At 38.6% G+C, this 13,175-nt stretch overlaps 2 protein-coding genes across 3 annotated transcripts in view; one reads left to right on the forward strand and one right to left on the reverse strand.

Annotated features, from left to right (window-relative positions):
* IARS1 (isoleucyl-tRNA synthetase 1) overlaps window positions 1-11,706 on the reverse strand; it is a 64,061-nt gene extending 52,355 nt beyond the window's left edge. The window contains exons 1-6 of one of the 2 annotated variants that reach the window (XM_081263719.1): window positions 11,559-11,640; window positions 7,183-7,303; window positions 5,808-5,933; window positions 4,955-5,111; window positions 4,576-4,695; window positions 1,840-1,922 (exon numbers count right to left, since the gene is read on the reverse strand). In XM_081263719.1, coding sequence (XP_081119845.1) covers window positions 1,840-1,922; window positions 4,576-4,695; window positions 4,955-5,111; window positions 5,808-5,926 — 479 coding nt within the window. In that variant the 5' untranslated portion in view covers window positions 5,927-5,933; window positions 7,183-7,303; window positions 11,559-11,640. Of the gene's footprint in view, window positions 1-1,839; window positions 1,923-4,575; window positions 4,696-4,954; window positions 5,112-5,807; window positions 5,934-7,182; window positions 7,304-11,558 lie in introns of both variants that reach the window. The other variant, XM_081263718.1, reaches the window with a different exon arrangement.
* LOC308631972 (zinc finger protein 383-like) overlaps window positions 1-13,175 on the forward strand; it is a 161,246-nt gene that overhangs the window by 134,617 nt on the left and 13,454 nt on the right. The gene's annotated exons all lie outside the window — the stretch shown is intronic.

The raw sequence follows: 13,175 nt of genomic DNA on the forward strand, positions 1-13,175 counted from the left end.
CAGGCACTAATTGTAATGGTCACCCCAAGAATTCTTCTCCCAGCTGGATAATAAAGGCACTGTTGGAAATCCTTGCTTAATTATGCCTTTAAAAAAAATTATATTCTAGTGGCTATGAACCTGGCACAGTAAATGAATTAAACTCATTTGTTAAAATAACATTTTATGAAGAAAAGGTTTTTAAAAAAATGTTATTCCTGAGCTTTTAAAGCTTAAAAAAAGGTAAACTTTTAAAAATTTTTAAGTTTAGATTTGATGAAATAACCATAATATTAGCTGTGCAAGCTCACGCAAATCACAATTACTTGCCTCTACCTCAAATAGGGGTCCTGAGTCTATCCATGGAACTCTCTGGGTCATATGGGAAAATTCATGGGGAATTACTTTATATAGTCAAAAGCAACAACTGAATCTAACTTACTACCACTATTAATGTTATTATCAAAGTTATCTCCTGCCATTTCTAAATTCACCATTAGCTTACATGCCTTATTTATATACAAACAAATCCTTAGGAGTATTTAAAAAAATTTTTTTTAGTATTTATATTTTAGTTGTAGTTGAACACAATATCTTTATTTTATTTTTTATGTGGTGCTGAGGATAGAACCCAGGGCCTCGCACGAGCTAGGCGAGCATTTTACCACTCAGTAGCCTCTCCTTAGGAGTATTAACATTCTAAAATTTAATATCTATTTTCCTTTTGGTCCAACCATTTATGTAAATTAAGAAGTAAGAAGAGTAAGAAGAAAAGGAGTGGGTTTTAGAGCTATACTAATTAATATGAGTGCTATCCACATGTTGTTTTTAATTTAAACTATAAAAAAATTTAAACATTTCAATTTGGCAAACTTAAAAATTCAGTTTTATGGCACTTCTTTTTGAGATGCTTGACCAACAACTGGTTGTCAGTTGCTCTAGGGAATTCCAGCTGCTCAATGACAGGAAGGTTCCTGTTCAAAGTCTAGCATTCCAGAGAATCTAAATGGCTTCCTTCTCTTGGGTACGTAAGTCTAGAGATATGTCCACAGGTACATGTCAGAGTCAAAGGGATTGAAGAACTGTGGTAAAGCGCCTAGCTCCTCAAAGGCAAAATACGTATGCCAAGCATGTACAACAGATCCAGATGAATAGAAATGTGAGTGGATAAGAAGGCAATAAAAGCTACAAGCAGCTACAAAGCAATTCAAAGAAACTGTGGTCTACAAAACAGCTCTGCAACTCACCTGTACTTTCATGTACAATTTAATGAAAGGAGGACTTCCTCAAGGCTGGATTATGTACCTTGGACATTTATAACCATGGTAAGGGTAATGCCTTGTAATGATCTCATATTATTGTAGGAAGCCCAAGGCAAACCACCGATCAAGATTGGCATGGCTAATGATGGTCAAAAAAAATTTCACTTGGAACCACTATGGAACAGTGACTTCACTACATAGTTTCTTTCAGCACTAAATTCAGGTACACATTCTCTTAGACTTAAATATAAAAAAACCCCCACTTTTGAAATGTAATTTTTCCTATATTTGGTATAAACTAATTTGAAAAAAAAATGTAAAATATAAATGTGAGGCCATTTACATTCTTTATTCTACTTAATGATGCAGAATTACTAATGTGTTTATTACAATTTGCTACTCAACCCACTTGGGCTGTTATATGTAAAAGAATACATGCAAATACTGGTAAATTTTTCAAATACAAATGTTCTGAATTCAAAAACATTATTTATTCCCAAATATACAGAATTATGGATCTGAAGACAAACTAATTCACACTAGCATACCTTCCCACTAAGAGAATATTCATTGTATTTACAATTTTAAATAAACCTACCAGACAGATTCCATGAACTGTGGATACAGAGTTTTGTAGTCATTGTCAAAGTCAATCCATCGGCCAAGTCTGGTAACAGTAGACTAAAATGTATGGATATTAGAGCAGTATTAGACAATGATATTTGATATTATACACCAAAGTGTTGTTTACTTTTATTGTATCCATATATGATAATTTTTGGAAATCCAAACAATAAATGGTTCAAATAAATCTATATTTCAAACAACATACTATGTGAAGTTAAGAATTATACTATATACAGATGCTAAAATATCCATTTATAAAAGTCGACCAAAACTGCCATTTGGCAATAACCAGAAATATAATTGTTGCTAGTAAATAATCAACACGTGCTCAAATTAATAAGCGAAAGTATCCCATGAAAAAGAATATTTGGCTGGGCGCCGTGGTCCATGCCTGTAATCCCGATGGTTCTGGACAGTGAGTTCAAAACCAGCCTCAGCAACTTATTGAGGCCCTAAGTAACTCAGCAAGATCCTATCTCCAAATAAAATACAAAAAAACAGCTGGGGATAGTTAAGCACCCCTGAGTTCAATGCTTGGTAAAAAAAAAAAAAAAAAAAAAAAAAAAAAAAAAAAAAAAGAATATTTGAAAAGATCCTCCCAACAAAAGAAAAACTGAAACTTTACAAAGGAGACAACCAACAGATGACACCTTAAAGGAACAAAGTTATCATCATTAATGAGACATAGCAACAACACAGGCTTCCTGCCATGACATGCTGAGGAGGACATGACATCACATCTGAAGCATTTCTGTCCAAAACCTGTAACCTAAATTAAATTAGTGAGGATAAAAGTAATATGGACTTGGTGTGGTGGTGCACACCTGTAATCCCAACTTATTAGGAGACAGAGGCAGGAGGACTGAAAGTTTGAAATCAGCCTCAGCAACTTAGTGAGACTGTGTCATAAAATACAAAATAAGTAAGTGCTGGGGACGTAGCACAGTGGTAAACCATCTCTGGGTTCAATCCCTACTAACACCTCCCACACCCCAGAATCACCAATGTCATGAAAGACAAAGATTGAATAACTGTTTGATATTGAAAGAGCCTGAGCTGGTAGTGGTGGCGTATGCTCGTAATCTCAGAAGCTTAGGAGGGTGAGACAGGAGGATAGCAAGTTCAAAGCCAGCCTCTGCAAAATGGAGGCACTAAGCAACTCAGTGAGACCTGATCTCTAAATAAAATACAAAATAGGGCTGGGGATGTGGCCCAGTGGTTAATCTCCTGTAACCACCCCCAAACAAAAGTGGGATTGACAAGACACGACAACCAAATGCAATTTGTGATTCTGGATTGGATATTAGTTCAGAAGTAAAAATTGGTAGGACAACTGGTGACATTCAAACAAGATCCATAGTATTTTGAGCTGGGTTGTGGCTCAGTGGTAGAGCACTTGCCTGGTATGTGTGAGGCACTGGGTTTGATTCTCAGTACCACATATAAATAAATGAATAAAACGAAGTCCAATCAACAACTAAAATATATACATAAATTATAAATATAAATTATCTCATTAATGATGATAACTTTGTTCATTTAAGGTGTTATCTGTTGGTTGATAGTATTTTATCAATGTTAGTTTACTGCTTTTGAAATTACATTATAATTATAGAAGACAGGAGCAATTGGGAAAGTGGATGAAGGGTTTAGAGGAATGCTTCAAACATTTTTTAACATGTCTGAAATGACATCAGGGGCTGAGAAGGAAGGTAGAGGGCATGTTTAGAATGTGAGAGGTGAGAGGACCTGGGTGGATCCCCAGCGCCACAAAAAACAAAAAACAACTTTCAGAATGAAAAGTCTAAAAATTAAAAAATGCCTATATCTATATTAGGATTTGGCACCTGATGTGATCATGGCTGGAAGAGTCACACCACTAGCCAAACAGGGAATTCTGAAGAATAGCAAGTCTGAGAGGTTGAAGTGAAGATGGAGAATAAGGAAAAAACAAAGCCAGACATGCTTTTAAGTTATACAAACATACTAAGCCAATCTGAGAGGCAGGGAGGAAAGGGGAACCGATGTTCTGAAGTTCAGAAGAAGAGGAGGGCAGGAGCTCTGCAGATTGGAGTTTGATTACTAAAAAGAAGAGTGCAACAGGAGAGTCAAATTAACATAACAAGCATGAGCCCAAACTTGATTTTTTTTTTTTTGTTCCAGAGATTGAACCCAGGGGTGCTAAACCACATTCCCAATCTTTCTTTGTATTTTATTTAGAATCTGAGTTGCTTAGTGCCTCACTAAGTTATTGAGGCTGGCTTTGAACTCATAATCCTCCTGCCTTAGCCATCCAAGCTGCTGGGATTGTAGGCATGTGCCACTGTGCCAGGCCCAAACTTGAATTTTAAAAAATATATGAATTATTACAATGAAGCATTCAAGTAAGCCGGTTTGCTGAAACAGCATGATTCTAGTCATATACTGTGGGGTAGGCAGGAGACTAAATACAGAAGACCAACCAAGCTCACAGAAATCAGAAAAGGGAGGCTTCAGTTTAAGTTAACAGGATTGGGGTGGAAGCTAAAGACCTTTTCTTAGTTATACACACGCAAAGAAGAGGATCAACCCCTTTTGTGTCACATCTTCATATGTACCACCATACTTTTGAGAACATCTCATAAAAAGAACAAAGGACAATAGGCCATTTCAACTTTCATTTAAAACTAAACTTTCTGTTCATTCTACTGAAAATAACCTAACATACCTTCCACTCAGCAGAATATCTCATCACAATTGTGCGGCACTGATTGTTATACTCTGCAATCCCCATTTTGGCCACATCCTCTGGCCCTCTGATTCCCAGTGTCTTATCAATTTCATATTCCTGAAAAATTGTGGGAAGACTGTTAACATCCTTGACTTAAGATACAAATATAAGTAAGCAACTCAAGAAAATAAAACAGCTTAAAAAATAACCAATAGTTCTCAATCTACAGAGAAAATGAACTATAAATAATTTTATGGAAATGAAGAACAAAAAGTCAGACATATAGTTAAAATTTACTATATTTCAATGACATGATGAAAGCATTTTGTAATGCTTAAAAAAAATCAGATTTATAAGGCTGGAGACTCAAACATACCACAGGTAAGCCATGACAATCCCATCCAAATCTTCTGTCAACGTGAAACCCGCTCTGGTGAGCATATCTTGTAACTATATCTTTAATTGTCCCTGCAAGTATGTGTCCATAATGAGGCAGTCCAGTTGCAAAAGGAGGCCCATCATAGAAGGTAAATCTAACAGAGATAATAAAAACACATTAGTCATTTTAGAACTGACAGCAAGAATTTAAGACTTTTTTTTTTTTTTAATACCCAACTCCTACTGGAGTGCTTAGGAAGAAAAAAAAGTAGCAAGTTCAGGAATTTCAGACATAATTGATTAGATATTTACTAGAGGCCTAGGCTTCAGAAAGGCTACTGAATATGAGTTGGGGAGACTGCCATTTGATTATCCATTCTTCATTTATTGGTCTAATAACTTAAGACAAGTTAATAGCTCTGATCCTGAGTTAGCTCATCAGTAAAACAGGGCAACAGACACTGATCTCAAAGCTTTTGAGCAAAGAAGGCACACAATGGAATCAGTGATTAAAGGACTGGTCTTTTAGGTAAATGGAGACCAGAGGCAGGAAGTACTGTAAAAGCCTTCTATATAGGACTTAGTGCTTAGAGAGGGTGGAGATGATGAAAAAAGTGGAATGGTAGAGAGTGGTATATTCATTCTATTTAGATGGTTTCTTAAAGAAATTTAATCTACCTTAACCAAGAACTCATCCATTTAACAATTACCTACTACTAAGTATGCAGCATGTAAAAAGCGGGTACAATGTGGAGATACAAAGATGAATAAAGGGTTTCTGCTTTAGTGGAACTCATTCTAAGAAATGTTTGCTTTCAAGGACTTCACCTTTACCAAAGAAATTCACATACTTTGGCCTATGTTTTGACTGCTTTAAGCATTCCTGAAAACAACTGAATTTGGACCAGAATTGCAAAATTTTTTCTTCTTCAGCAGGAAAATTGATGTTTTCTGGAACTTGTTGAACCATTCTGTTGCTGCAAAAGAAATCAAATTCATTACTGTCAAAAGAGAAATCTAGGAATAGCACAGTAATATATTATTAAATGAGTGAACATATCACTACATAACTATGTGATAAAATTATAGCTTTATTGAGGTACCTTCACATAACATAAAGTACAGTCTTTTAAAATGGACAATACAGTAGGTTTCAGTATATTCAAAAGGTTATGTATCATTATCACTATTTCATTTCAACACTTCTCAACCCCTATAATAAATTAGCAGTCACATTCACTTCTTTGGTCCCTGAAAAGCTTTAATCAGCTTTCTTAAGTTGCCTATTTTGACATTTCATAAATGGAAGCATTTCTATGAGTCATCTACATGTGTCTGGGTTTCATTTCATTAGCACGTTTTCAAGATTCATTTGTGCTGTAACATGTATTCATACTGCATTAGTTTTTATGGCTGAGTATGTTCTTCTACATTAATACATGATACTGTGTTTTTCCATTCATTAGTGCACAGACTCTTGGGTTGTTTCCACTTTGGGCTATTGTGAATAAGGTTGATATGAATGTTCAGGTACAAGTTTGCATGTGGGTATATATTTTTATTTAGGAGTAGAATTTCTGGGTCATATGTTAACTCCGTATTTTAGCTTTATGACAAACTATCAAAATACTTAACAAAGTGACTGCAATGGGCTGGGGTGTAGCTCAATGGTAGAGTGCTAGTCTAGATGCAAGAACCCTGGGTTCAATACACAGTACCAACATCAAAACACACACAAAACCAAAGTGACTGCACCACTTTACATTCCCCCCAGCAGAGAATGAGGATGCCAAGTTCTTCAAATCTTCCCCAACACTCCTTATTGTCTCACCTTTGGATTACAGCTATCTGAGAGGGTATGAAGTGGTATCTGATTGTGGTTTTGAATCACATTTCCGTAATGTCTAATGATGTTGAGTATCATTCCAGGTATTTAATGGTCTTTTGTGTCCTCTGTGGGTAAACATTCATGCTATGCCCATTCTTTAGTTGGGTTTTCTATTTATGGTTGAGTTTTAAGAATTCTTTATATATTCTGGATACAAGTCCTTCATCAGATATATGATTTGAAAAATTTTCTCCTTGGGTTGTCTTTATTTTATTTTATATATTTTTTTGGGTACTAGGAATTGAAATCAGGGGCACTCGACCACCGAGTCACATCCCCAACCCTATTTTTTTTTTGTATTTTATTTAGAGACAGGGTCTCATACAGTTGCTTAGCACCTTGCTTTTGCTGAGGGTGGCTTTGAAAACTTGTGATCCTCCTGCCTCAGCCTCCAGAGCCACTGGGATTATAGTGCGCCACCACACCTGGCTTTGTCTTTAATTTTCTTGATGGTATTATCTGAAGTAAAACAAAACAAAACACTTTTATGTGTTTTTTGTTTGAATTCTGGTGTTATAAACAATAAACCATTACCTAATTAGTTCCTAGTAAGAAATGTCTTATTAAAGTACCCTGTGAAAGTTTTGCTAATAACCTCAGACACTTGATCCACCTGTGACTTCACTATCTAGTGAGCATCATCAAGCCCCTTCCCTCTCAAAGGCTATTTACTTAAAATTCTTTTTTCAAATATTTATTTTTTAGTTGTAGTTAGACACAATAACTTTATTTTATTTATTTATTTTTATGTGTTACTGAGGATAGAACCCAGCACCTTGCATGTGCTAGGTGAGTGCTCTACGGCTGAGCCACAACCCCAACCCCTTTACTTAAAATTCTAGTAAAGTTAGTAACCAGATTTCTAAGCCAAGGTCAGATTGCTAATAAGGAGAGAACAATAGAGAAGATAGAAAGCCTTAAGTACTCAAGAATCACATCAGTTAGAAGTAATTGACTCTAGAAGAAAAGACCTATATATTCCTCAACCAATTCTGAAAGCACTGAAAGCTCTGTGGTTTAAGTATAGCAATCAACTCAGGCCAACAGAAAAGTATTTGGCAAACAGTCTTTCCTTTTTTGTTCTCATTCATTTTCACATGCAAGAGTGCCTGTGTTCTATATAGGAAAAAAATCAGACAAAAACAGGTGAGCTGTTTAAACTATCTGAAATAGCCATTTCCAGTCAGGGTGCACCGTTAAACAATATTAAATAGAAGCTGTAAGGTACTTTAGATTTTCAACTCTTACTACAACCTCCAACCTTTCAAGGCCGTAAAGAAGTACTGGTTTCTGCACACTGATGAAGCATCCTAGTGGTTCAGTGGCTACTTAATCAGAGGCCAAATGAATCTTATGGGACTGTATAAGGTTATGCCTGTCTAAGAAATTTCTCAAGGACTTTCTAAAGGCTCCAAAAAGAGGGGTTGGAGCCATGGCTTCAATGCCTAGCACTAACACACCTTTAGATATCAACACAATTATTTCTGTCTGTTCCTACCGTAGCCTTGTCCAGGGGAGCTTATTAGAAATGTGGACTCATCAGTCCCAGCCAGAAGAGGAGTTGTTAGAACATGCATTTTAATAAGCTCCCTAAGGAATCAGCATGCACATGAAAGTTTAACCATTACCACTCTCTCACTGTTCCAACAATTATTCAGGATTAACTGTTTGAGACTTTTCTTTTTTGAGAAAAGAAGATTTAAGTTTTCTGAGAAGAGGGCTTATAGCTTTTACTGAATTTTTAAGGATGCCTCTGCTGACCCAAAAGATTTAGAATCACAGTATTATTATGCCAAACACCAAGACCCAGAGTAAGAGAATTGAACCATGTACCAATGACCGGGCTATGGAAGCTGCTGAGGACAAACAGCTCCCATGCATAAATCACAGGATTGCTCTGGCCCACTGTATCCACTAGAGAACTGTACCAGCACAACAGCCTCCAGCAACCACAGGGCGGTGGGTGTGGGGTAAAGAGCAGGTTAACCTTGCCAGGTTGCAACCAGGGATGTCATCTCCTCTTCTTCCTCTTCCTGTAATTAGGCCCTTTATTCTTCCCTATTCCACAACTCCCTGCTTCAGATAGCTTAGCTTCAACCTTTTGTTCAGCAAATTCTAAACATTTTGTATAAAATCTCAGATTTTACTTGCCCAAACTGATTTCTTTATGGTTTCACTATTCTTTATCTTTTATAAGGATGGCATTTCTGAATTACCTCTAATAGTACCAAAAGGACTACCACATCCAACTAATCACCAAGACATGTGGATTCTACCTGTAAGCCTATTTCTGAGGCTCACTCTTTTTCATTCCTAGGACTTCCTACTCTGTTACATTAAGTCAACTATAACCCCCAGTGGGTTATCTCAATTTTTTTCCTCAATTTAGTTATATCCTACTAACATACATCCCACAGACTACTTGTGAAAAAAATCTGTATACAAAGATACTTACATGTGAATGATGATGATAACAACATGAGATCCTTCTTGTCAGACCCAGGAAGTTAGGAAGAGGGAAGGTTAATGCTTGTCTAAGAAATTTCTCAAGGACTTTCTAAAGGCTCCAAAAGAGGGGTTGGAGCCCTGGCTTCAATGCCTAGCACTCAGCTAAATAAAGGTTCAGAAAATATTTCTTCTTATTCTACATGTATCCCATATTTGTAAGCGTGGCACATATCTTTAATGCCCTTTAAGACTGCAATAATTCAGACAAGATGCTCTTGAGAGAACATCTGCTCAGGACTGGGCATCTCCACCAATGAGCTAATGCAAATTTCTGCCTAAGGTCTCCAAGACCAGTAACTCTGCATCCAAGTAACTTTCTCCTTTTTTGATTTTAAAATATTTCTCTTGCTAGGACTTCCTGGAATATGCCCATAGTTTACTATGGCATGAATATTCCCATTGTGATGCTCTGCTACTCCCAAATAAATATCACTGTTCTTTGAACACTCTCTCCTTCTTGTTGATATTTAGGTTGAAACACGGAAGCATTATTTCTATATGCAAACAATTGAAAACAATTTAAATATTTAAGATGAATAAAGAATAAAAAGAATACCACCAGCCATTAAGAATAATGAACTGGAAAATATAAGATTCAGTTGTGTGTGTGGGGGGGTGGTGGCTGGGGGCAGCTCAATGGTAGAGCACTTGCTTAGCATATGCAAGGCCCTTGGAGGAATTCCCACCAAAAGAAGAACAAAATAAAACAAATAGTTGACTCTTAGTATCCCTGGGAATCTGGTTCCAGAATTCTCTGGGATGCCAAAATCCAGATACTCAAATCCTGTTTATAAAATGGCATAGTATTTTCATATAACTTTTCTCCCATATAACTTAAATCATCTCTAGGTTACTTAAAATACCTAATATGATTTTTTTTTTTAAAGAGAGAGAGAAGTTCTTTAATATTTATTTTTTAGTATTCGGCGGACACAACATCTTTGTCTGTATGTGGTGCTGAGGATTGAACCCGGGCCGCAGGCATGCCAGGCGAGCCACACTACCGCTTGAGCCACATCTCCAGCCCTCTAATATGATTTAAATGCTACATAATTAGTTGTTATACAGTATTGTTTAATGAATAATGACCACCAAGTACAGCCTCTATTTGCTCAATGCAGATGCAACTATCACAGGCCTATCTACTTATCACGTGATCAGAGGTTGTTTGAATACAGATACAGAACCCATGGATATGGAAGGCCAACTGTATATATATTACTTATACATATTGAGAAAGAAAAGAGCAAGTGTCAGTCAGATATACAAACTTATACTATATGTTATATATCATTTTCAAAATACACTTACTCATTTCACTACCTCATTAAAAATAGCAACCATACATTCATAAGGCTGGAAACTAAGTGCCACCTCCCACCTATTCCTCACACACACATTCTAAGCTGCAGTGACAACAGTGCCTCCCCATCTTCTGAATGAATATGATTGGTACCTTCAAATCCTACACTACTCTAGGTATGATCCTCTGCCCATTTTCAAGGCCCACGCCCTATAGCAGCTCTTGAGAAGCGACCTCCTTCTCTCAATTCCAAATTGCAGTGAAAAGCTATCCATCTTCTCTGTGCTCCCAATAAGGCGTGCACTTGGCTACTGCATTATTACTGAGTAGAGGGCAGGGACATCGCGCATGCCCGCCTTGGGACCCAGGACCCCAATGATAAATGCACATCAACGGAAAACAGGGACAAGAAGCTGCTCTCTGAGACTCGAAGTAACGCCTTGATTTGTCCTTATAATTATCCAGACTGGCAATAAACTCCCCGCCTTAACTCCCGCATGCCCCGTCACCCTGAATTGTCAAACCACAGTGTTCAAGGACCACTGTGGCCAAAGGGGGCAGCTGCAGAACTTCCGCGGATCCTAAATCTGGGTCCAAGAAGTCGGGCCCGGATTTGTGCGGGGCTCTAAATCCCGCGGTGCTCCTTTAGAACGAATCCCACCTTCCTCCTTGGAAACAGATACACATGCAACCAACTCGCAGCAGATCCTGAAGAAAACGCCCCTTAGGAGAATTGTGTGTGTGTGTGTAGCCAGAGACACACACACACACAGTCCTAGTCTCGGGGGTTTACCGTACACGTGACTCTCGCCTCTGAGGGCAGGACGCCGCGTCCCCGAGGGGCGCCACGGGCAGCAGCGGACGGACGTGAGGGACCCTGCATACCAGAAGGGCCTGGCTTACCTGGGGAGCCCCGGGGGCCCGCAAGCCTAGGAGGCAGCCGGCACCCACGCGGCGGGGGCCCGAGGTGATGCAACACCCTGGTAGCACGCGGGGCAAGGAAGAGGCTGCCCCGGCTCCAGCCAATCAGAACGCGCTAACACCCTCCAACAACCCAAGAGGTGATTGGCCGCAAGGGGCACGATTCCGGCCACGCCCACGGGCCGAATTTGTACCGCAGTGCGCTCAGTGAACGCAGCTCTGCGAGGGGAGGAGCCCGGCGCTCGGAGGCGGAGGCCTGGGCGGGGCTGGCCGGAAGCCTTACGTGCTAGGCTCAGGTTGCACCCCACCGTCCCCAGCTGCGGCAGGGACCTGGGGCCTCTGTCTTGCGTGTCAGCGTTCATCTAACCAGACATTTAAGGCCTGCATCTCACTTCATGTAAATTACTGTTAAAATTTACATGCTAAAAACACTGAGACTTCAGAGCAGTGGCTTGCTAACTACTGTGGGGCCTGTGCTGAAATCCAGAGGCCGCTTTCCCTGTGGTAAATGGCAAGGGAACAGATGAAAAGGCTTCATGACCATCTTTATATGATTTACTGCACTTAAAAAAAATGTTTCCTGTAATAAAAAGAATCATTGGCTTATTTATCATTGCTTTGCGCCTGCCTGGCACCTCCTAGTTCTGCTGGTAATGGGGATACAGCTTAGTGGTATAGGTGCTTGTCTAGCATGCAAGGAGGCCAGGATTTCCATCCCCAGTATACAAAAAAACAACAAAAACAAAAGGGATTCTGGAGGTTGGCACCACAGCCTATGAAGGAACTTTTGGTCTTGACAAATTGAGAATAGTAGTGCTAATTGCTTATTTTACCTACTTCATTAAAAAAAAAAGAAAAATAAACTGTTCTAGAATAGGTAGAAAGCACTTGCTTCAGTTTTAACTGAGAACATTTTGAGAAGTCTGTTTAGCATTTACTCAACGGTTACCATGGTCTAGGTCCTATTAGCCATCACAGATTAGAGTAAAAGGCTTAATTAATTTCCTCCCAAAGGAGTTACTTGAATCACTTGAATGTATTTAATAGTTGCATATCTTTGTTAAATGGAAGTGTTTAGAATGTGTTCAAAGTTTTTGCATTTCTTAAGTTACCATCTGTTCAGTTGATTTCTGCCACTAGTCCAGAAAACAGATTGGAGAAGGACAGAGGGCTCCTGGACAGGTGTGCCTGGGGGAAAAACCTACAGGTCAGGTATATTCCCAGTCTGATTGTTTAAAAAGTGGACTGAGACACATTTCTAAAGTAGTGTTGGAAGGTATGGGAATACTTCTCTAGAAAAAAGTTAATCAAAACAAAAAATTAAGAAATTAGAGCCTGCGGAAGCCTGCAGACAAGCACTGAACAGACAGGCCACCTGAGAAGTAGATCCCCTCTCCCCAGTTGAACCATTTCTATGACACCATGTAGAGCAGAGACAAGCAGTCCCTTGAATCTTCACTAAATCACATTTGTGAACAAAGTAAATTACTGTTATTGGAATGGCTTGCTATGAAGCAACAGATAAGAAAGTATGTGATTTACTTCAAAAGAAGGTGAAATATTAGATTTATCCTGTTGAGTGGTTGTTCCCATTTTCCT

The sequence above is a fragment of the Spermophilus citellus genome (genome assembly GCF_964194105.1).
Source record: "Spermophilus citellus genome assembly, chromosome: 12".
Lineage (NCBI taxonomy): Eukaryota > Metazoa > Chordata > Mammalia > Rodentia > Sciuridae > Spermophilus > Spermophilus citellus.